This window comes from Salmo salar, chromosome ssa15 (assembly GCF_905237065.1).
Source record: "Salmo salar chromosome ssa15, Ssal_v3.1, whole genome shotgun sequence".
Taxonomy (NCBI): domain Eukaryota; kingdom Metazoa; phylum Chordata; class Actinopteri; order Salmoniformes; family Salmonidae; genus Salmo; species Salmo salar.
Window position 1 is genome coordinate 54,660,989 of NC_059456.1, and position 20,459 is coordinate 54,681,447.

The 20,459-nt window shown below is 43.8% G+C and overlaps 2 protein-coding genes across 7 annotated transcripts; one reads left to right on the forward strand and one right to left on the reverse strand.

The window, feature by feature from the left end:
- The first annotated feature begins 790 nt into the window (after positions 1-790).
- LOC106571745 (beta-soluble NSF attachment protein) lies at positions 791-10,783 on the forward strand. 4 transcript variants are annotated; one of them, XM_014145152.2, is made up of 10 exons: positions 791-1,058; positions 3,541-3,620; positions 6,275-6,391; positions 7,567-7,613; positions 8,106-8,183; positions 8,387-8,527; positions 8,665-8,769; positions 8,899-8,967; positions 9,168-9,218; positions 9,456-10,783. In XM_014145152.2, exons 1-10 carry the CDS (start codon positions 961-963, stop codon positions 9,555-9,557), a joined length of 888 nt encoding a protein of 295 aa, XP_014000627.1. In that variant the 5' UTR covers positions 791-960; the 3' UTR covers positions 9,558-10,783. The 4 variants fall into 4 exon arrangements, with proteins under 4 accessions (XP_014000627.1, XP_014000629.1, XP_014000628.1 ...); XM_014145153.2 differs by lacking the exon at positions 791-1,058 and adding an exon at positions 1,101-2,475; XM_014145154.2 differs by lacking the exon at positions 7,567-7,613 and having other exon boundaries at positions 842-1,058.
- Positions 10,784-12,737: 1,954 nt separating this feature from the next.
- Positions 12,738-19,050, reverse strand: gzf1 (GDNF-inducible zinc finger protein 1). 3 transcript variants are annotated; one of them, XM_014145157.2, is made up of 8 exons: positions 18,367-19,050; positions 17,373-18,178; positions 16,981-17,255; positions 16,579-16,762; positions 16,073-16,337; positions 15,757-15,924; positions 15,388-15,545; positions 12,738-15,262 (listed from the first exon to the last, which is right to left on the reverse strand). In XM_014145157.2, exons 2-8 carry the CDS (start codon positions 18,159-18,161, stop codon positions 14,483-14,485), a joined length of 2,619 nt encoding a protein of 872 aa, XP_014000632.1. In that variant the 5' UTR covers positions 18,162-18,178; positions 18,367-19,050; the 3' UTR covers positions 12,738-14,482. The 3 variants fall into 3 exon arrangements, with proteins under 3 accessions (XP_014000632.1, XP_014000631.1, XP_014000630.1); XM_014145156.2 differs by having other exon boundaries at positions 18,694-19,047; XM_014145155.2 differs by having other exon boundaries at positions 17,373-19,049.
- Between the last annotated feature and the right edge of the window lie 1,409 nt (positions 19,051-20,459).

Here is a 20,459-nt window from a genome sequence, read left to right on the forward strand (position 1 = left end):
TACAACTAGGTACCCCCCCCCTTTTCCTCCCTACGGGCTGACTCATCGTTGTCGGTCATCAGGCCTACCACCGTCGTGTTCGTCAGCAAACTTAATGATGGTGTTGGTGTCGTGCGCAGCCACGCAGTCGTGGGAGTACGGGAGGGGACTAAGCATGCACCCCTGAGGGGTCCCTGTGTTGATGGTCAGCTTGGCCGATGTGTGGGTGCCTACCCTCACCACCTGGGGGCAGCCCATCAGGAAGTCCAGGTTCCAGTTGCAGAGGGAGGTGTTCAGTCCCAGGGTCCTGAGCTATGGGCACTATGGTGTAGTCAATGAACAGCAATCTCACATAGGTGTTCCTCTTATCCAGGTGGGAGAGGGCAGTGTGGAGTGCAATTCTTTGTGTTGTTGTGTCAACATGTATGGAACATGTAAATTAAAATGTTTGAAAGAATGCAGATGGAGGGAAGGGGGTGCCTGTATTTCACTTTAGTTCTATGCATGCCCATCACATCTTGACTGGGGTGGTTTGTGGTATGTATGTGGTCCAGGGTTTTAGCCATGTGTTAAGCGCCATTAGGTGCTCAATGATATAAACAGACTCAAAATGTATTTGTTAATTTCTCATTGCCACGATAGGAGCTATTTTGCTTACCAGAATTTGTTTTGATCTAAGATCAGAACGGTGTCAAAGCACGAGTATAATTTATGACCTAACTAAAGCGTGTGAAATATTACGTAACAGGGGCTTTAATTTATTAGTTTTTCAAATGGGAGTTGTAGTTTAACTGCATACAAGGTCAAGTTTTTTTTGCCTAGATGAAAACTCAAAGTACCATGATTCTCTTGGCTACTGCAAGGGCACGCCTACGCTAAATAAAAGCATCGACGGTAATCCTTCATTCCTAGAATCGGATGCGGATATTATTTTTTCTGACTGCTACTTAACGTTAGTGTTTGCACTGTTAAAATCAGAGAATGGACAACTCTGGGAAAGAGAAGGAAGCGATTCAGCTGATGGCTGACGCTGACAAGAAAGTGAAAACCTCTGGCTCGTTCTTGGGAGGCATGTTTGGGTAAGAATGCTTCGGCAACGACGATGTCAATAAAGCTAACGTCCGTTAGCTCGTTTATCGTCACTCCGCATGCTAACTCAGTCTCTGGGTATTATCACAGAGCTGTTTACCATTAGAGATGAATCATTGGCACCATGCCATCGAATGTAGCTAGCTCTATAATGCTACAATATGTCGTTATGTGACCATGGACATCCTCTAAGCATGCCATAGTAAACATTTGCCATTAAAATAACTAACTAGTTGCTAGCTATAACCTCATGCATGCTTCTGCAGACAGTCTATGTTTAACCAGCTATAGTAATGTTAGCTAGCTAGCATTGCGCCTTCTAATTAGCAAAATTAGCGAATCTAAGCCTTGAAATATGCAGGTAATGGCAATCTGTCATTTGGGCAGTGGCTCTGATGCTAAATATCTAACTAACCACCTTTTGGATGATTTGTGCACGTACACTTAGTGACTTACTATTGTCTGCCTCAAACCAGTTACATTATTCTCTTTAAGTGAATGTAAACAACCTAGAAGCAGGTCACGACTCTTGGGCCTGTGCCACGAAGGCTAAGTAACATCCCAAAGGCAGGCGATTACTCTCCATGCATACATTTTTATTATTCTTTGCGTTTTTTAAATTCTTAATCACCCATCGGGCCATCTGATACAGCACACCAATTCGGTCTTGACTTCGTTAAACATTTCTATGAAGTGTAAATCCTATATGCCACCTTTGTGTGCTGTATTTATGAATTTGCCTGTAATTTATTCCAATAGTAGGACCTAGGAGTAGGTGTGTCTGCCAGTTCCAAGGCCACTGCAATGCAGGTCAGTCCTGTTCAAGTCTCTGGTGTATCTAACCAGTCAGCCTTTTGATGATGTCTATTTGGCAGCTTTATCAAATTGTATTGGTCACATACACATATTTAGCAGATGTTATTGTGGGTGTAGCAAAATGCTTGTGTTCCTGGCTCCAACAGGGCAGTAGTCTCTAACCATCGTTAGCTGTCTGTACCCTACCTAGGGTCCTGTCTTTTGCACAATCATTTGACATGCATGGATTTGAACCTTTATTTTACTTTTTGATCAACCTGTCCCCTTTGACAATTTCTTACATATGTGACATGATTGCCCAAAACACGGGGCCCTAATCATACCATACCATTGAAGAACTCTGTAGCATTTGGTGTACACACACTAAGATTCACTGCATTCAGTTCCTGGCAGCCATCCAATAGTATTCTTAATGAAATGAAATGGCTCTCAAAAGGGCCACTAAGGTGAAAGCAATGGAGAGGTCTAAATCTGACTCTCCATCGTCAGAGAAAAGCCTACCTGGATGTCTGGCTTTGGGCACGGCCGTTCTACTGTACTATACCGGTGATCAACCATTAAGATGCTGTATGAGGATCATATCAGATTGAGGTAGGCCTAAAGCCTTTCATTAAATGGCAGTCGACTTTCATACCGATTTTATAGACTGTGGCGATATTGTCTATATAAATGCAGGTGCCACTGTATTGAAGCCATTGGATGCAGTTTATCGTAGCGTACTTTCTTTATTACGAGTGATAGGTTCAGTACACCTCATTGCATTCTGTATATGAAAGTAGGCTGGCCCTCTTTTGAAGTCTGGTAGATCGATGCATTACACTCTTTTTGTTTATAAAGCCCTGCATAAACTTCCGCCGTACCTTACTTCGTTGTTAACTTACAGACGTACGAGATACTACATGATGAGTTATTATGGATAAGAGCAAGATTATTTTTACTTGTCAAACTGCAGCCAAGCATCGATCATGATGTCACTAGAATAAGACCCTCGATATTTATTGGAAAGGAGAATTAAGGTCACCGCTGTGCACGTTGACCACCCTGTGAAGTTCATATCTTATTTCATCTGTAGCCTAATAAACGGCATGCGAGCCGTAGTGGGAGGACCACACAATATTTAATCGCGTGACTCCCAAGTTTGCTTCCATGTGATGGTTATTATATCAATATTTCTACATAAAGGGGTTTCCACCACCATTTCTCGCATAATACATTATACCGACACAAAGATCCACCTTGTCTAGCGTATTTTGTTTTGTCGGAAAGGTTACATCCAAATTTGCCGCTTCCCTCAGGCCTGCCCTGAATCTTTTTTAATATCCAACATGTACTTTACGTGCATAAAAAGGTTGGATGGAAACCTGGTTAGTGACTGATTGGACAGCTAGAGCATCATTAGTCAAGAGTTGGAGGAAATTCCCATGGGGTCAGGGAGAGAGAGACTGAGAGAGATCGATACCGGCACCACCATCCAACATGGCCGGCTGACTGATGTCTTCTCTCTCAGCGTAAGGGGTCTGGTCAATAATGAAAGTGCTGCATTGTAGTCTTTTCCTATATTAGCAACTTCACCCACATCTAAAACTGTATGATTACATGGCATAGGTTTGAGTCTTGTGTGTTAACCCTATGTATTTTGCTCTCTTCTCTCTCCAGTGGACCTCATAAAGTTGAAGAGGCTTGTGAAATGTACTGCAGAGCAGCCAACATGTTCAAGATGGCCAAGAACTGGAACGGTACACTTCTGTGTGCTCTATTTCACACTAAACATGGTTGACCTTGATTGAACGATTAGCCCATTAGGGGTGTGTGTGACGAAGGTAGTAATTAAAACTAAAGCATTAAATGCTGTCAGTATGGGAAGTATTGACTATACAGTGCTGTGAAAAAGTATTTGCCCCCTTTCTGACTTTGCAATTTTTTCATATCCTGGACACGGAATGTTATCAGATCTTTAACCAAAACCTAATGTTAGATAAACGGAATCTATCCATGGAACATTCTTCCAGGAGTCTTGACGATCATCCAGGTGCTTAGTGACAAATTTGAGTCGACCTTTTGGACGACATGGGTCCTGTTGTGTCTGGCGAAAACCGAACACTGCATTCCACATTAACCTCCCTGGGCAAGGTGGGACGCAAACGTCCCACCTAGTCAACAGCCAGTGGAATCGCGTGGTGCGAAATACAAATACCTCAAAAATGCTATAACTTCAATTTCTCAAACATAGGACTATTTTACACCATTTTAAAGACAAGACTCTCGTTAATCTAACAACATTGTCCGATTTCAAAAAGGCTTTACAGCGAAAGCAAAACATTAGATTATGTCAGGAGAGTACCCTGCCAAAAATAATCACACAGCCATTTTCAAAGCAAGCATATATGTCACCAAAACCACAGCTAAATGCCGCACTAACCTTTGATGATCTTCATCAGATGACACTCCTAGGACATTATGTTATACAATACATGCATGTTTTGTTCAATCAAGTTCATATTTATATCAAAAAACAGCTTTTTACATTAGCATGTGATGTTCAGAACTAGCATACCCACCGCAAACTTCCGGTGAATTTACTAAATTACTCACGATAAACGTTTACAAAAAACATAATTATTTTAAGAATTATAGATACAGAACTCCTTTATGCAATCGCGGTGTCAGATTTTAAAATAGTTTTTTGGCGAAAGCACATTTTGCAATATTCTGAGTAGATAGCTCTGCCATCACAGGCTAGCTAATTTGACACCCACCAAGTTTGGTGCTCACTAAACTCAGAATTACTATTAGAAAAATTGGATTACCTTTCCTGTTCTTCGTCAGAATGCACTCCCAGGACTTCTACTTCAACAACAAATGTTGTTTTGGTTCGAAATAATCCATAGTTATATTGAAATAGCTCCGTTTTGTTTGTGCGTTGAGGTCAGTATCCGAAGGGTGACGCGTGGGCGCATTTCGTGACAAACAATTTCAAAATATTCCATTACCGTACTTCGAAGCATGTCAAATGCTGTTTAAAATCAAATTTTCTCGTAAAATAGCGATAATATTCCAACCGGGCGACGTTATATTCATTCATAGACTGAAAGAAAAACATGGAGTCGTCTCGTGCACGCGCACTCCAGTGTCATTGTTCCCTGCCTGACCACTCACAAAAACTCCTGCTGTTTTTCGCCCAGAGACTGCAGAGACGTCATTCCACTTTCTGGCGCCTTCTGAAAGCCAATGGAAGCCTTAGAAAATGTCACGTTACAGCAGAGATGCTGTATTTTTGATAGAGGTACCCTAGAAGGAGAACAAATTGTCAGACAGGGCACTTCCTGTATGGAATCTTCTCAGGTTTTGGCCTGCCATATGAATTCTGTTATACTCACAGATACCATTCAAACAGTTTTAGAAACTTTAGAGTGTTTTCTATCCAAATCTACTAATTATATGCATATTCTAGTTTCTGGGCAGGAGTAGTAACGAGATTAAATCGGGTACGGTTTTTATCCGGTCGTGCAAATACTGCCCCCTAGCCCCAACAGGTTAAGAACCTCGTAGCAACGGCCAAACGTGGTGGAAGTGTGATGGTTTGGGGATGCTTTGCTGCCTCAGGACCTGGACGACTTGCCATCATTGAAGGAACCATGAATTCTGCTCTGTATCAGAGAATTCTACAGGAGAATGTCAGGCCATCCATCTGTGAGCTGAAGCGCAGCTGGGTCATGCAGCAAGACAATGATCCAAAACACACAAGCACGTCTACACCAGAATGGCTGAAAAGCAACATGTTTAAAGTTCTGCAAATAGTCTGGACCTAAACCAGATTTTTAAGATGTTGTGGCAGGACATGAAACTAGCAGTTCATGCGCAAAAACCCACATGTCGCTGAGGTAAAGCAGTTCTGCATGGAAGAGTGGGCAAAAATTCATCCACAGGGATGAGAGACTGATCAACTACAGGAAGCATTTGGTTGTAGTCGTTTCAGCTAAAGGTTTCACAACCAGTTATTGAGTGTCAGGGGCAATTACTTTTTCACACAGGGGCGTTGGGTGTTGCATAATTTTAATTCAACAAATGAAATGAGTATCGGTGTTATTTGTTCACTCGGGTTCCATTTATCTAATATTCGATTTTGGTTGAAGACCTGATAACATTCAATGTCATAAATATGCAAAAATAGAGGCAATCGGCACTAGGTTTACATGTTTAATTAACAGTAGCCTACACACATGAAAGACTGGGAGTGTGTGCTGCCTACTCCTCTGTGGATGGAGTCACTGTGTTTTGGAGTCATTTTAGCTGTGTGATTCCTTCTGTAATTACTCAGCACTATTCTTGGAGGGCCTTGAAGAACAAGGTGCAATGAATTTGCTTTATGTTTGTGTGTGTGTGTCTCCAGCTGCTGGTAATGCCTTCTGCCAGGCGGCCCGGATCCACATGCAGCTCCAGAACAAACACGACTCGGCCACCAGCTTCATCGATGCAGGAAACGCTTTCAAAAAGGCAGACCCCAGCGGTGAGATACCGCACATTGAAAAGCCAAACTGGGCCTTTAGGCTACAGTAAATGACCTCAAACAGCCTGCTTTAACTTTAGTTTACTACATTTCAGTCCCTTGTGGAAGTAGCAAAAACTGCTGCACATTTTCCAGGGCTAATAGAAGTCTGTGGTATGTGTCAGTCAGATCCATACAGACAGCAGTGGTTGTGGCTCTAGAACGGTAACTTGAGCAGAATGGGCTCTACGGAGAAGCTAGTCTACTGGGAAGAGTGATAATGAATTCGAATTCCCAGTCATTTCTTGGTGTTACACACGATAAGTCCAAGTCTTTCTGGTACTGTGTCAGAAATCGGGCCACCCTGTATAGGTTGTCTGTTTGTATCTGACATGTGGGCCAACCATCTGCTCCGGGGAGAGAGCCATGCTATATTACTGACTATAAACTGGGTGGTTTGAGCCCTGAATGCTGATTGGCTGACAGCCGTGGTATATCAGACCATTTACCACGTCTATGACAAAACATTTTATTTTTACTGCTCTGATTACGTTGGTAACCAGTTTATAATAGCAATAAGGCACCTCGGGGATTTGTGGTATATGGCCAATATACCACGGCTAAGGGCTGTGTCCATACACTCGGAGATGCGTCGTGCATAAGAACAGCCCTTAGCCGTGGTATATTGGCCATATACCACACGCCCTCGTGCCTTATTGCTTAACTATATTAAACTATGACTATATTGCAAAAAAATTGCCCTCAAGTACCGTCAGTAAATATTTACTGAGTAGAATTGAGTAGCTCTCCAGTGGGCTCTCTTTACCTTTGGTATGATTAAAATTGTAGGAAGTTGGGGCTGTAGTACCAGCCCTGGGATGGTTATTATTGAGGTTAGCCTGCCATGTTGTCGAGAGTGGATTTAATAATAAACCCGTCCACCGGTGGTGATGGAATTATAACCTACTGTAGATGAAATACCCAGCCAGCCACAAGGAAAAATAACATTTCATGTTATGCAACCTTGATCTACGAGAGAATCGTAACGCAAGAGCATGCATTGTTTCTTTCACTTCTTTCCAATTTTCAGAAATCTCCTTTTGGATTGTTGACCTTTTGACGTATGTATGCATCTAACCTACCCTAATACTGTCTGTCAGTCTAACTCTCCCCTCTTCCTTTAATGCTGCCAATAGAGGCTATCAAGTGCTTAAACGCAGCTGTTGATATATACACAGACATGGTAAGACAGACGCTCACAGACGGGGACATGCATGGCCAGAACCATATAATACATTGTCATGGTTCATCATCATCAGTGTTCTATGAATGACCGATTTATTTTCCTTGTCACAATTTATCCTTTTGGCTGTAGTTGTAAAACTGTTCTGATAATGCAGGTTCTGCAATTTCATTCCAATGCTATCCTCTCAATGGCACCCTCCCTATAGTATAGCCCAGCCCCCTTGAAGATGCTCCTCTCTGTTTCAAGAGGGTGATGTATTGAGTGGAGTAGCTAACTAAGGCCATTTCAAATGCAACATTTGTATTGTGACGCAGGCTAAATTTTGAAGTACTTGGCTTCTCTGTAAAGCCAGTTTAGTAATGATTTCTCTCCTCTATCTAAAGCCACTTAGTAACGATCAGGGTCCAGAGTATTTCCTGGTCTGGTCACGTAGTAAGGTAAAACTCCCAGCCCCAGTATTGATTCCTGTCCTGTGTTTGGCTCATCCAGGGAAGGTTCACCATCGCAGCCAAACACCACATCACCATCGCAGAGATCTACGAGTCAGAACTGGTGGATATAGAGAAGGTGCGTTTTGAATGTGTTTGTGCGTGTGTGTCGTCGTATATGGTTATTGGACTAGTAAGGTGTCTGAAGACTTGGAATAGTTTATCAATTTCTCGCCGTCTCATTTCCTTATTGGTTTACATTAGAAAGGAAATTCTATTATTTTGCCTTTTCTGGACCTCTACTCAGTGTTTTGGTTCCCCTTCCCCCTGGTCCTGCTCTAGGCCATCGCCCACTATGAGCAGGCAGCAGACTACTACAAAGGAGAGGAGTCCAACAGTTCTGCAAACAAGTGTCTACTGAAGGTGGGGGCCTATGCCGCTCAGTTGGAACAGTACGCAAAGGCCATCGAGATCTACGAACAGGTGTGTGTGTGTATGTCACCTCGGCATGCTTGTGGGTGCACGTGTGTCTGGACAGAAACTGATTTGTATATCAATGGTTTCCCAATGAGATGAATTGATGAACCCAGTGACTTGACAGTGTTCGTGTGTGTTACCAGGTTGGATCCAGCACCATGGATAACCCCCTGCTGAAATACAGCGCCAAAGAGTACTTCTTCAAAGCCTCTCTGTGTCACTTCATCGTGGATGAACTTAACGCCAAAGTCAGTCAGCAGCATCATGTCACCTAGACCATAGGGGTTCAGCGCTGTTCTGATTTTTAAATGAAGCAGTACTCTGACTTAGTGCTTTGTATGAAGGAAAACTACATTTTTTAAAATTTATTTCTGCAGCTTGCTGTTGAGAAGTACGAAGAGATGTTCCCAGCTTTCTCTGACTCAAGAGAGTGCAAGCTGTTGAAGGTATGTCACTGACCCCATCTAAAGCCTTCGATTTGTTAATTGTATCCCTTTATGGTGTTGATTGTGGTAATATATTAAAGTTATATTGTGCAGTTCACTAGATCTCAAAGCGCTTACGTCATCCACTAATGTGTAGCACCTGCACAACAGCCATTTTGCAGAAGCAATCTGACAAGCTACTGTAAATCACTGTTTTACAGAAACTCCTGGATGCTCATGAGGAACAGAACTGTGAAGCTTTCACAGAAGCAGTAAGTCTAAATGGCTCATTGATTCACAGGGCTGGCTGCTTTTTCCCTTTGAAATAAATGTAGGTCTGATGTCGTTGCCTACCATTGGATTGTTGAAAGCCATTGACTCCAGTACATGGCATTCACAAATGCAGTCATGCCAGATCAGTCATTATTTAAGGAAAAAAAGCATGGATTCCTTTTTAGTATTTGAAGAGATGCTTAGATTGAGTCTTATTCCCTTTCAACCTCCCTCAGATTAAAGAGTTTGACTCCATCTCTCGTCTGGACCAATGGCAGACCACCATGCTGCTGCGCATCAAGAAGACCATCCAAGGGGACGAGGGAGACCTGAAGTGAGACCACGACAGGGGGAACACAGCAGCGCGGGACGCACACATGGCATGCTACCCCTCTCCACTACTTCACCCCTTACTCATCCCATATTGTTTTTGTGCAATGACTCAGTCCAGGTTCTTACATACAGAATGTCCAGGCAGTTAAAGCCGCTGCAATGTCTAGGCCAGGGGTCTGACTTTTAGGGAGGGATTTGAGGTTTTGGTCAGCTAAAATTAGTTTAATTTAGTAAATCTGTTCCCAAGTATTGCCACAAATAAAATAGAGATATGCGATCGTGTATCAATGTAATGAAGGTGTGAAATTATTGTATTTGAAAATAATCTCTTTTTGGATCCTCTTTCTGGAGGATGGATCTGATACATTTCCTGTTTAGTGGTGAGTAAACTTCTGAGAAGGCCAGAGAGGCATTCTAATACTAAGGCATTGATCACTGATGTTAGTATGGAGCGCACAAACACTGCATGATTTGTACAGTTGTAATTCATTATTCTATTAGGTTCAACAGATGTGACTTCATCTAGAAATTAGTATTTTAAATATATATATTTCTATTGTCTTTGCTTGGCTTCCAACAGAAAAGTCTTAGAAGGGAAATGTCCATTACTTATATCATAAATGGTTCTTGTAAACAAAGGTATTCCTGCCTGAGATGACAATGAATTGTTTCATATTTAAAAAATCTTATTCTTGAAATGGACAATTGATACAAATACAGTTTATTTACAATCAAGACATGGCCAGAAAGTATATTTTGCTTAGTTGGTATTTTTTCCATATTTCTTATTCTGTATTATGAGGTTAGACACAATCTGCCTATGTGAGGCGACTTCCTAATTCTGCTTGTAAATTATTATTTTTTTAACGCAGAGCTAAGAAAAAAGCTAAGAAAATCCCTTGCCCTCTTGTAAGCGCAGTTTCACTTCTAATCTCCAGCTTGTTCTTTCATTGTCACTCATGTTGATGTACTATGTGTAGTGAAGTTGTAACCATGTTGGTGTATGCTAGTGCATCCTCTTGCTGGCAACTAGCAGAGCTGCATTTCTTTGTGTATAGGTAATAGTGTTGTACAACATTTCCTAGTAGTGATGAACTGCAGCAAGGTTTCTACTGAGTGCCCCACAACGTAGGGGGCAGTCAGCCTGCATATTAAGCTTCTTTCAGATGGAATGGTGCTCTTTTTATTTGGTCTGTATCTGATAATTAACTAAATAAAATCATTATCATTCTGTGGGTCTCTACTGCTATTGCTGTTTGTCAAACTTAAGTCTACACAATTTGAATATGATATGTGCTTGTATTAGTGATAACGTTAGGAGTAAATGTCAAACATGTTACACAAAAGAAACCATGAATTAAGCATACTTAGGCAGAGTTTCTGATTGCGGGTTATAGACCTTACAGATTTTTCCGATCAAGCCAACATATGCTGCGTCAACCGTGAATGGGATCTCTGCCACTCAAGGACATTTGGAGACTTTTCCCAAAGCCACTCCTGCGTTGTCTTTGCTGTGTTCTTAGGGTTGTTGTCCTGTTGGAAGGTGAACCTTCGCCCCAGTCTGAGGTCCTGAGTGCTCTGGAGCAGGTTATCATCAAGGATATCTCTGTACTTTCCGCTGTTCATTTTCCCTCGATCCTGACTAGTCTCCCAGTCCCTGCCGCTGAAAAACAGCTCCACAGCATGATGCTTCCACCACCATGCTTCACCGTAGGGATGGTGTCAGGTTTCCTTCAGACGTGATGCTTGGCATTCAGGCCAATGAGTTCCATCAGACCAGAGAATCTTGTTTCTCATAGTCTAGGAGTCTTTAGGTGCCTTTTGGCAATCTCCAATCTCTGGCCACTCTACCATAAAGGCCTGATTGGTGGAGTGCTGCAGAGATGGTTGTCCTTCTGGAAGGTTCCAAGGCCCTTTTCCCCCCCCAACTGCTCAGTTTGGCCAGGCAACCAGCTATGAAGAGTCTTTGGTGGTTCCAAACTTCTTCCATTTAAGAATAATGGAGGACACTGTTCTTGGGGACCTTCAACTCTGCAGAATTGTTTTGGTACCCTTCCCCAGATCTGTGCATTGTCACAATCCTGTCTCGGAGCTCTACGGACAATTCCTTCAACCTCATGGCTTGGTTTTTGCTCTGACATGTCTATAAAAGGCTCCACAATTGATATTGCAAGTGTGTGCGTTTCCAAATCATGTCCAATCAATTGAATTGACCACAGGTGGACTCCCATCAAGTTGTAGAAACATCTCAAGGATGATCAATGGAAACAGGATGCACCTGAGCTCAATTTTGAGTCTCAAGGTATGTTTTTTATATTTAATACAGATCGATTTTTATGGAGATGTATTTATGCTGATTTGATTTCCACGGGGCAACGGAAATTGATTCAAGGGGTTAATGGCAGTACAATATCGGAACCTTTTCATATAACTGACGACAGACTTTTCTCCTAAAAGCCCACTAAGCAGTACAGAGACACTATTCAAATGTGTGCAGACTTGTTACAACTTCACTAACTGAATTTGTCCGTCTGTGACCAAGAGAAAGTGCTCGTTTCAATTCTATGAAATGACTCAGTATTTTTTTTTATGTCGGAAGCTCTAAATCCAGCTGAGAATATCACGTCGAGATGAAACCACAACTGTTGGGCTCGCTAGACCCCTCAAACTCAACTGGACCTCAAAGCCAGTTCCACTGTTTTCTTTCATTATTCCCCTCTAATCAGGGACTGATTTAGACCTAGGACACCGGGTGTATGCAATTCATTATCAGGTAGAACAGAAAACCAGCAGGCTCCGAAATGTGGCAAGTCCGTTCTGCTGAGAGTGGTAGCGGAGTGCACAGATGGAGCTTTCGGGCACTGGACCCTACGACGTTCACATATGGCTTTGTACACCAAAATGTCAGTTGGAACCTGTCCAGAACGGCTCAATATTTTAGAGGTTAAAAGCCGCAATACCTATAACCCACAATCAGATTCAATCCCAGCCTTAGTTTCAAAGAGACAACCCCATAACTTTTCGTCAACAGAGTAGAGGACAAACACAAAATATGAATTCAGACCCAATAAATAGACAAATAGTCCCTTCCATATGTATTTGGACAGTGAAGCTACACATGTTAATTTGGCTCTATACTCCAGCATATTTGGATTTGAGATCAAATGTCTCATATGAGGCAACAGTACAGAATGTCACCTTTTATTTGAGGGTATTTTAATACAGTTTATGTTCTGTTTTGCCTGATAGGAACTGAATGGTGAATGGAGTAATTGTACTTCTAAGTGAGTAGATAAGATGTTTCACAACACTTCAAAATGAATCCTGATAATGACATGATTAACAACAATCATGAATGAATAATGACGAGTGAGAAGGTGACAGAACATGCTGACCTCACCATTAACATTGGAGTTTAGCATTTTGTGTGTGTGTGTGTGTGGGGGGGGGGGTGTATGATCTTTGTGCCTCTGACTTTCTCACTCGTCATTATTCACGATTCATTTATGGATTATCCATAATCATGGTAGCATCCACATTAACGTAGAAAAAAAACCATCCTTATTTACAATAAAAGTTACTCCAAAATGACAATACACCGTTCCCCATTCAGTTCATTGGTCAAAACATAACCCAAAACAAACTGCAAATGCATCCAATGAGTTTGTAGAGTCACAAGCTTAACGTAGTCATTGTGTACTACAAATATGGGACCAAACACGACACTTTTGACAATTTTAATACACTATAAGTGAATGTGTCCAAATACTTATGACTTCTTCAAATGGGGTGGACGAGAGTCAGTGGTGCCAGGGAAACAGCCTCTGCCTCAATGTCAGCAAAACCAATGAGCTGATTATGGACTACAGGAAACAAGGGGAGGAGCACGCCACTATTGTCATGGACCGGGCTGCAGTGGAGAAGGGTAAAAAGCTTCCAAGTTCCTCAGCGTGCACATCACAGAGGACCGGACATGATCCAATCACACCCCCGCCGTGGTTTAGCAGCAGCGTCTCTTCAACCTCAGGCACCTGAAGAAATTCAGCATGGGCCGGCCCTAGGATCCTAAAGAAGTTGGAACAATCGAGAGCCTCTTGAACGGCTGCATCGCCGCCTGGTACGGCAACCGCACCGCCCTCAACTGGAAGGCCCGACCGAGGGTGGTGCGGACGGCCTAATGAATAACTGAGGGCGGGCTCCTTGCCCTCCAGGACATCTACACCAGCCGGTGTGTTAGGAAGGCCCAAAAGATCTTTAAGGACTCCAGTCACCCGAGTCCATGGACTGTTCACTGTTACCATCTGGCAAGTAGTATCTGAGTATTGGGTCTCGGACAAACAGACTCAGAGACAGCTTCTACCACCAGGCCACCAGACTGCAAAAAATATAAACCTAGCAGACTCCCTGCACAGATCTGCACCTTAGAGACTATTTGCATTAGGCACCTTAGAAATGATTTGCACCGACAACACACATATTCAACCCTTACACACAAACACCCATAAACACACACACAAGCACTGAGCTCACACACTCAATGCTGCTGTTCTAGATTCCACAACCTACTTTATATTTGAAAATAGTGTAAATCCAGTCCATTATTACTATGCATATTACCTCTGCTACTTGTTATTTTCTACTTGACTCGTCACTGTTATTGTTGATCGATGTACTGCATTGAGGGAGCTAGCGCAAACATTTCACTGCACCTTGTATACCAGCTGTAAACTGTATGTGACAAATACATTTGATTTGATTTCGATACAGCGCTTTCATTTTGTAAACAGAAAAAAGGTAGTGTTCTGTTGTCCCCTCGTATGATACATTTGACCTCAAATCCAAAATGCTTGAGCATAGAGCCAAATTAAAGGAATTATCTTCAATGCCCAAATACATATGGAAGGGAATGTACATTGAAATACATGCCAACCTACACCACAGTGTCTTCAGTGGACACCTCCAGGTCTTCCACAGTACCAATGTCCTCTGGTACACTGTGTTGTTCCTCATTCGAGACAGCAGCGCTCTGTGTCTCAGTCTCCAGTTCTGATGTCTGCACTGTAACACACTCAGAGATAGGGGCACACTCTGAAACTGCCTCCTCAGGATCCGTAATGGCCGTCATATCTGAACCAGGCCCAGCCTCCAAATCTGGAGCCAAGATGGTCTGCGACACCGCAGTTTCCAGAACACACGGAGTCGAAAGAGTGGTCTCTGAAACTGGGGCAAATATGGCCCCTGAAACAGTGACTGGGACAGAGACAGACACAGTCTGGACAGGGAGGACACCAGTGGAGGACGAGGACACAGAGATGGAGGACATAGAGACAGGGATAGTAAAAGGGACAGAGACAGTGGATCCGTCCAGAGAGATGACGCTGGCCCCGGTGCCGTCTGTGGTGACCATGGGTAGCTGGGTCCCGGCCGGCATCTCTGTCTGGATGACCGTGAACCCACCCAGGGTGGTGTGGCTGACCAGGGCGATGGTCCCTGGGTCGCCCCAGCTGGCTGAGAGAGTGATGGGATCGCCGGGAACCAATATGGTCCCCTCCTGGAGCCTACCTCCAACTCCACTATCCCCTTCCACCTCCCGAACCACCGTCTCGATTTTAACCTTTCTACCGAGGCTTCTGGGTTTCTTAGTCTTTTTCTCCATGTTGTCCTTGAGGACCACCAGGTAGTTCTTCCACGGAGTGTTTTGGTCGTGAGTCTGTGGAATAAAGTGCACAGCTTCAAATAGCAGGCTTTTGCAGCACATATCAATGTCTCCAACGTGGCGTATCACACACATTTTAGTATTGAAACAAGTGTTGTTGCAGTAGTGTAGTAACGCACCATTGTGTGTCTCCGTACAGTTGACTTGTCCGTGAAGGTACGGTTGCAGAGGCCACACATGTAGGGCTTCTCCCCTGTATGAATCCTCTGGTGCCTCTGGAGGGCATTCAGCTGGGTGAACTGCTTATCACAATCTGTACAGTGGTACGGACGCTCACCTGAGAGAACACGCGCAGGTCAGACAGGGGTTAAAAGGTCAAGGGTCAACAGAGGAAGACATTTTCAAGGGGTAATAATTCGCTATAAAATGGAAGATACCAAACTATTGAACGGTAGTAGCAATGTGTCTTGTGGTTACTAACCGTAACATTCGATGCAGTCAGCATGAAAATAAAATGGCTACATTAGGTGTAATAACGCAGTGGGTACCTGTGTGTATCTTCATATGCTGGTGGAGGGAGTTTCTCTGGGCGAAGGCTCGACCACATTGTTCACACTTGTAAGGCCTGGAGCCTGTGTGGATTCTGGAGTGATGTTTCAGGTATTCTTTAGAGGCAAAGCTTTTCCCACAGCTCTCACACATAAAAGGCTTCTCTCCTGGTAGGCCAAACAAAACAGATTGGTTTAGACTGGTTTGTGTAGATTTGAGAAACAGTGTAAAAATCCTGATTAAATCAGGAAAAGCCAAACCTAACAGCTTCAAAAAAAATGTACAGTGTATCTGCGTAAGAAGTGAAAGTCTTACCTGTGTGGGCCCTTTTGTGATAGGACAACATGTGGTTCTGGGTGAACCTCGCATCACACTGGTCACAGGCAAAAGGCTTCTCTCCTGTGTGAGTCCTGCGGTGTGTCTTGAGGGCTGAGCTCTGGGAGAACTTGGCCTCACAGTCAGTGCAGGAGTAGGGCTTGTCTCCTGTGTGTGTTCTCTCATGTAGCGTCAACGCTGTCTTAGAGCTCAAAGCCTTGTTACACACAAGACAGGTGTGCCGCTCACCGCCTCCCTCATGCACCTACACGTAGAAAATAGTCAATATTTATCGTCTCAATTAATGATTAGTCTTGCAGCAAATTGAAAAGGATATACCATTTTCACATAGTACCCTTCATTTGACCAGACCCACATGGGTTAGCCACCGACGGCTCTGGTCAAAAGTTGTGCCCCACATGGGGAATAGGGCGTCAATCGAGAGAATCGTACATAAAAGTGTTACAAAAGCAGCCCCACATCCTCCGACTCAGACCCATCCTAACCTGTCGTCGGTGGCGCGTCACGTCCTTCTTGCGTTTGAAGGTCTTGGTGCAGACGTCACAGGGGAACAGTCTCTCGTCACTGTGGACGTGTCTCTGGTGGATCTTCAGGTTGCAGCGGTTGGCGAAGGTCTGCTGGCAGGTGTCACAACGGTACGTCACCTCCCCCTGCACACTGTGGCTCGTCCTGGTGGTCATGGTAACAATGTAGTTAAGAGAGGCCGTGATCAGAACAACAACGACAATAGTTGAGAATTCAGGCTTCCTGACCCCTTTACAAGTGCTCAAAGCACTTAACATTGTACAGTACAGTGTAGGTCTACATTTGTCTTCTCTCGTTTTCAAAGCCACCTATTCATGATCCAACGAATGTCTAACTAATGTGGAATGTCCAACTCCACCTACTTGATGTGCTTCAGGTAGCTCTTCTCATAGTGGAAGGTCCGTTGACATTTGTCACACTTGTATTGAGTGTCAATACGTCTGGATGGTCTGTTGGTGGTACGCTCCTCTCCCTCCTCCTCACCCTCCTCTTCCTTGCTGGGCAAGAAGAGGGAGTCATCTGGACAATCCTCTGGTGCATCTCCCTCTTCCACCTCATCTTCATCATCGACGTCTGTTGACTCCAGTCCCGCCCCCTCTTTTTCAGGCAGCAGCTCTGGAAGGGCCTCTTCTGCCTCCTGTGTAATAACAATAATCGTCAAGATCAATTGAATTGATAGAGCACTTTTGTCTAGCTGTTCTAAATGCTTTACACGCCTCATCCGCCAATCAAAGCATGTCAACATAGCACCTACCTGTGTGTTGTCAGTGTTCTCCTCCTGACTGGTTGTCTGAGTGTTGTCAGGCAGATCTTCCATCTGCGCCTTGGTCTGGTCCTTCATCTTCCTCACGTACTTCTTCTTAGGAATGTCAATGAAGACTCTGCGCCCTGCCAGCCTGTTACTCCTCCTCCCAGAGACCTCAGTGTCTTTATTCGCCTCTGACCTCTCCTCCTCGGCTGTGACCGTGACCTTTGCCCTTTTCTCCCCTCTCTCTGGTTTTGTTGGAGGGGTCAGCCTCTTGGTGGGGGCTATTTTGGGAACTTTGTTGACTCCGACCCACAGCGCCCCATCCTCCTCCCCTACATCATCCAAACCAGCTTCCATGTCTTGTGACATGGATGTTTCAACCCTGTGCAGACTCAAGCTGCCTTCATCGAGAACCGAGATGCAAGCCTGGACAAGGCTCTTACACTCCAACAGTGTCGCCACTTCATATATTACACCAATCTTGTCTTTAGCAAACTCTTTATCAACCTCCAGTTTGCCTGTGTATACATATTCCAAGAACCTGGTGAAATCAGTGGTTCGAACGTTCCCCAAGAATAGTTTCTTGGGTGGGTCCGGGGCCAGTAGGATGTTCTTGAAGTAGCCGCTGGAGGCAGCTAGGACCGCCTGGTGAGCCTCAAACTCTTCCAGCTCACCCTGGAAGTCCACCTGGACTGTGACATCACACAGGTGGCCATGCAGTCTGAGCTGGTGCAGAGACTGAAGCATGTCCTCATGGTGGAAGGCTGAGGAGAGCTGGACCACTTGGTCACTCATGGTTCATACTGTTGATACTGACAGACAAATGTTATAAAAACAGATCAATGGTAGCAAAGCAATCCATTCCTGGCTAAAAAAAAAAAAAATTTGAGTGACCATGTGGACTTATAACGTTACAGTAACGTTAGCTAGCTAGATATATTTACTTAGCTTGCTAGCTATATAACGTTATGGTTAAGGCCTGTGCTTGGGGCTAGCTTACCATAGCTAACGTTAGGTGGCTGGCTAGATGGAAAAAGCAGCTGGCTAGGCAAGCCAAAAAACGAGTTTGACTCAATCAACTGCTCATGTTTTGCCTGGTTAGCCGTCAAAACGGAGTAACGTTAGCACACAAGCGAGTTAGCATCAAGCTAACGTTAAGCTTATTAGACTGAGCCACGGCAATAAGCCAATCAGTCAAAGACAGAAAAACAATTGATGGTTGTTTTTCCATGAAACACTTTCTTTTGCAGTGTTCCAGTTATGATCAGCAAGCAACAGCGGAATATGTGCAATGAACGTGTACGCATCACAACCAACTCTTTCTTACCGTAAGCTCGGTAAAATGGCAGCCCTTCACAAATACAGCACAACGAAAGTATTTCCTGTAAAATCTGCACCCGAAATCGAGAGATCCGTTTTCACTTCGGCCATATTGGATAGATTCGGTCCGCTTCAGAGGATTTGGGATACGTTCTTAGTATCTGTTTCAAATGTTCACAAGTAACGTTAGAACAAAGCGACTCTGGATCAGTTCTTAGGATCATTGAACATTTTTATCGAAATAACTAGACATCAAAATGAAATAAATCATTATTAGGCTATTCAGCTCATGGTGTCGCGATACCTTTGCAAATGCAAAACAATGTATTTGTCATTATGTAGAAGAAGAAAATAACATTTTCAGAACCATATCAATTGCGTTGCCATTTTCTAATTCATAGATAATAGATTATAATGCATTTTGTAAATCACAGTGTCCGCATGGTGGTGCCATTTCATTGTATTTCAATATTGTGCGATCAGAAGCCCCAGTCTTGCCTCTGCAGAGAATAGATAAGTGCAAACTGTACTTATGGTCTTTAGTCTGGGTCTTGATTATTTCAGGGGTGTAAGTGCTGGGCTGAAACAAAAGCCCGCCCAGTAATTGGATCCCTGGTATTTGCATTTCTGAACTTCTTGTCAAATTTAGACATTTTGACTGAGGGGAGCAATAATCAGAAGCCTTCAGAGTTGATTCCACTTGAACTCCATCCAACACACAAATCAGCGCCACGTTTTCCAGACTGTAGACCGTTATTCAAAGGCTGTACGCTAAGATACTTTAGGAGGAATCATTGGGGGACTGTGCAGCTGCCAGGGGAGTTTTATTGTCAGAGGAAATCCATATACCTTACATTTCCCTTAATGACTTCTGCAAGCGTTCAGCCTCTTCCGGTAGTGGTGAGTCACCCTGCTAGTGCTCTAGTGAGGACAGGAGGCTGTGGTTTTCAGCTCTGGCCTGGAGACTAGCTACCACGTCTTTCTGTCTATCGCTCCTCAACGCACAGTCGCACACACACACACACACACACACACACACACACACACACACACACACACACACACACACACACACACACACACACACACACACACACACACACACACACACACACACACACACACACACACTCAGACCCACACACACACACACACACTCAGATGCACACAAGCAAGAATGCACACACACACTGACTGCATCTCAAATGATTCCCTATTCGTAGTGCTCTATTGTTTTCTAACCAGAGCCCTATGTGATGAAAATGCTTAGTAAAAGGTGATGAGCTCAGCAAACAATCTCCCCCACGTTGGGACATGTTTTCTCTGCCTCAGGGTGAGACTTCTTCACACAAGCAAAATACCACTGCTTACGTTGAACGGTACACAAACAACGGGACAAAACATTGACTGTGTGAGAGGAGAAAACAAACCCCCACATCCTGGAAAAAATATTTTCTGATGGGGGTTTTGGAGGACATTCTCATAAACACTGATATTCAATGGCTAAAGGGGAATTCTGTCAGGGTTTGTCAGCTGGAGTCATGCAAACACTTTGATGTGGATTTGGATGTGGTGGGGGAGAGAGCGTGTCCTTGTAAGACCCCTCCATAGTTGCCTGTTAGCCTAGGAGTCATAATCTAAGCAGATGATGAACTGAAAGGCTGACTGTAACACCAGACCATTACACAGAGCTGTGGCTTACTGGTCTGGCTGCGCAAAAAATAACCTCTCTCTCTCTCTCTCTCTCTCTCTCTCTCTCTCTCTCTCTCTCTC

Excerpts from the sequence above, each read along its gene's own strand:
- LOC106571745 (XM_014145152.2), top strand. The coding sequence starts at position 961 with ATGGACAACTCTGGGAAAGAGAAGGAAGCGATTCAGCTGATGGCTGAC. Across the intron at positions 6,392-7,566 it reads CAAAAAGGCAGACCCCAGCG|AGGCTATCAAGTGCTTAAAC; the intron begins GTGAGATACCGC and ends TGCTGCCAATAG. Across the intron at positions 7,614-8,105 it reads TTGATATATACACAGACATG|GGAAGGTTCACCATCGCAGC; the intron begins GTAAGACAGACG and ends TGGCTCATCCAG.
- gzf1 (XM_014145157.2), bottom strand. The coding sequence starts at position 18,161 with ATGAGTGACCAAGTGGTCCAGCTCTCCTCAGCCTTCCACCATGAGGAC. Across the intron at positions 16,338-16,578 it reads TGACGCGCCACCGACGACAG|GTGCATGAGGGAGGCGGTGA; the intron begins GTTAGGATGGGT and ends TTCTACGTGTAG. Across the intron at positions 15,925-16,072 it reads TCACAAAAGGGCCCACACAG|GAGAGAAGCCTTTTATGTGT; the intron begins GTAAGACTTTCA and ends TTGGCCTACCAG.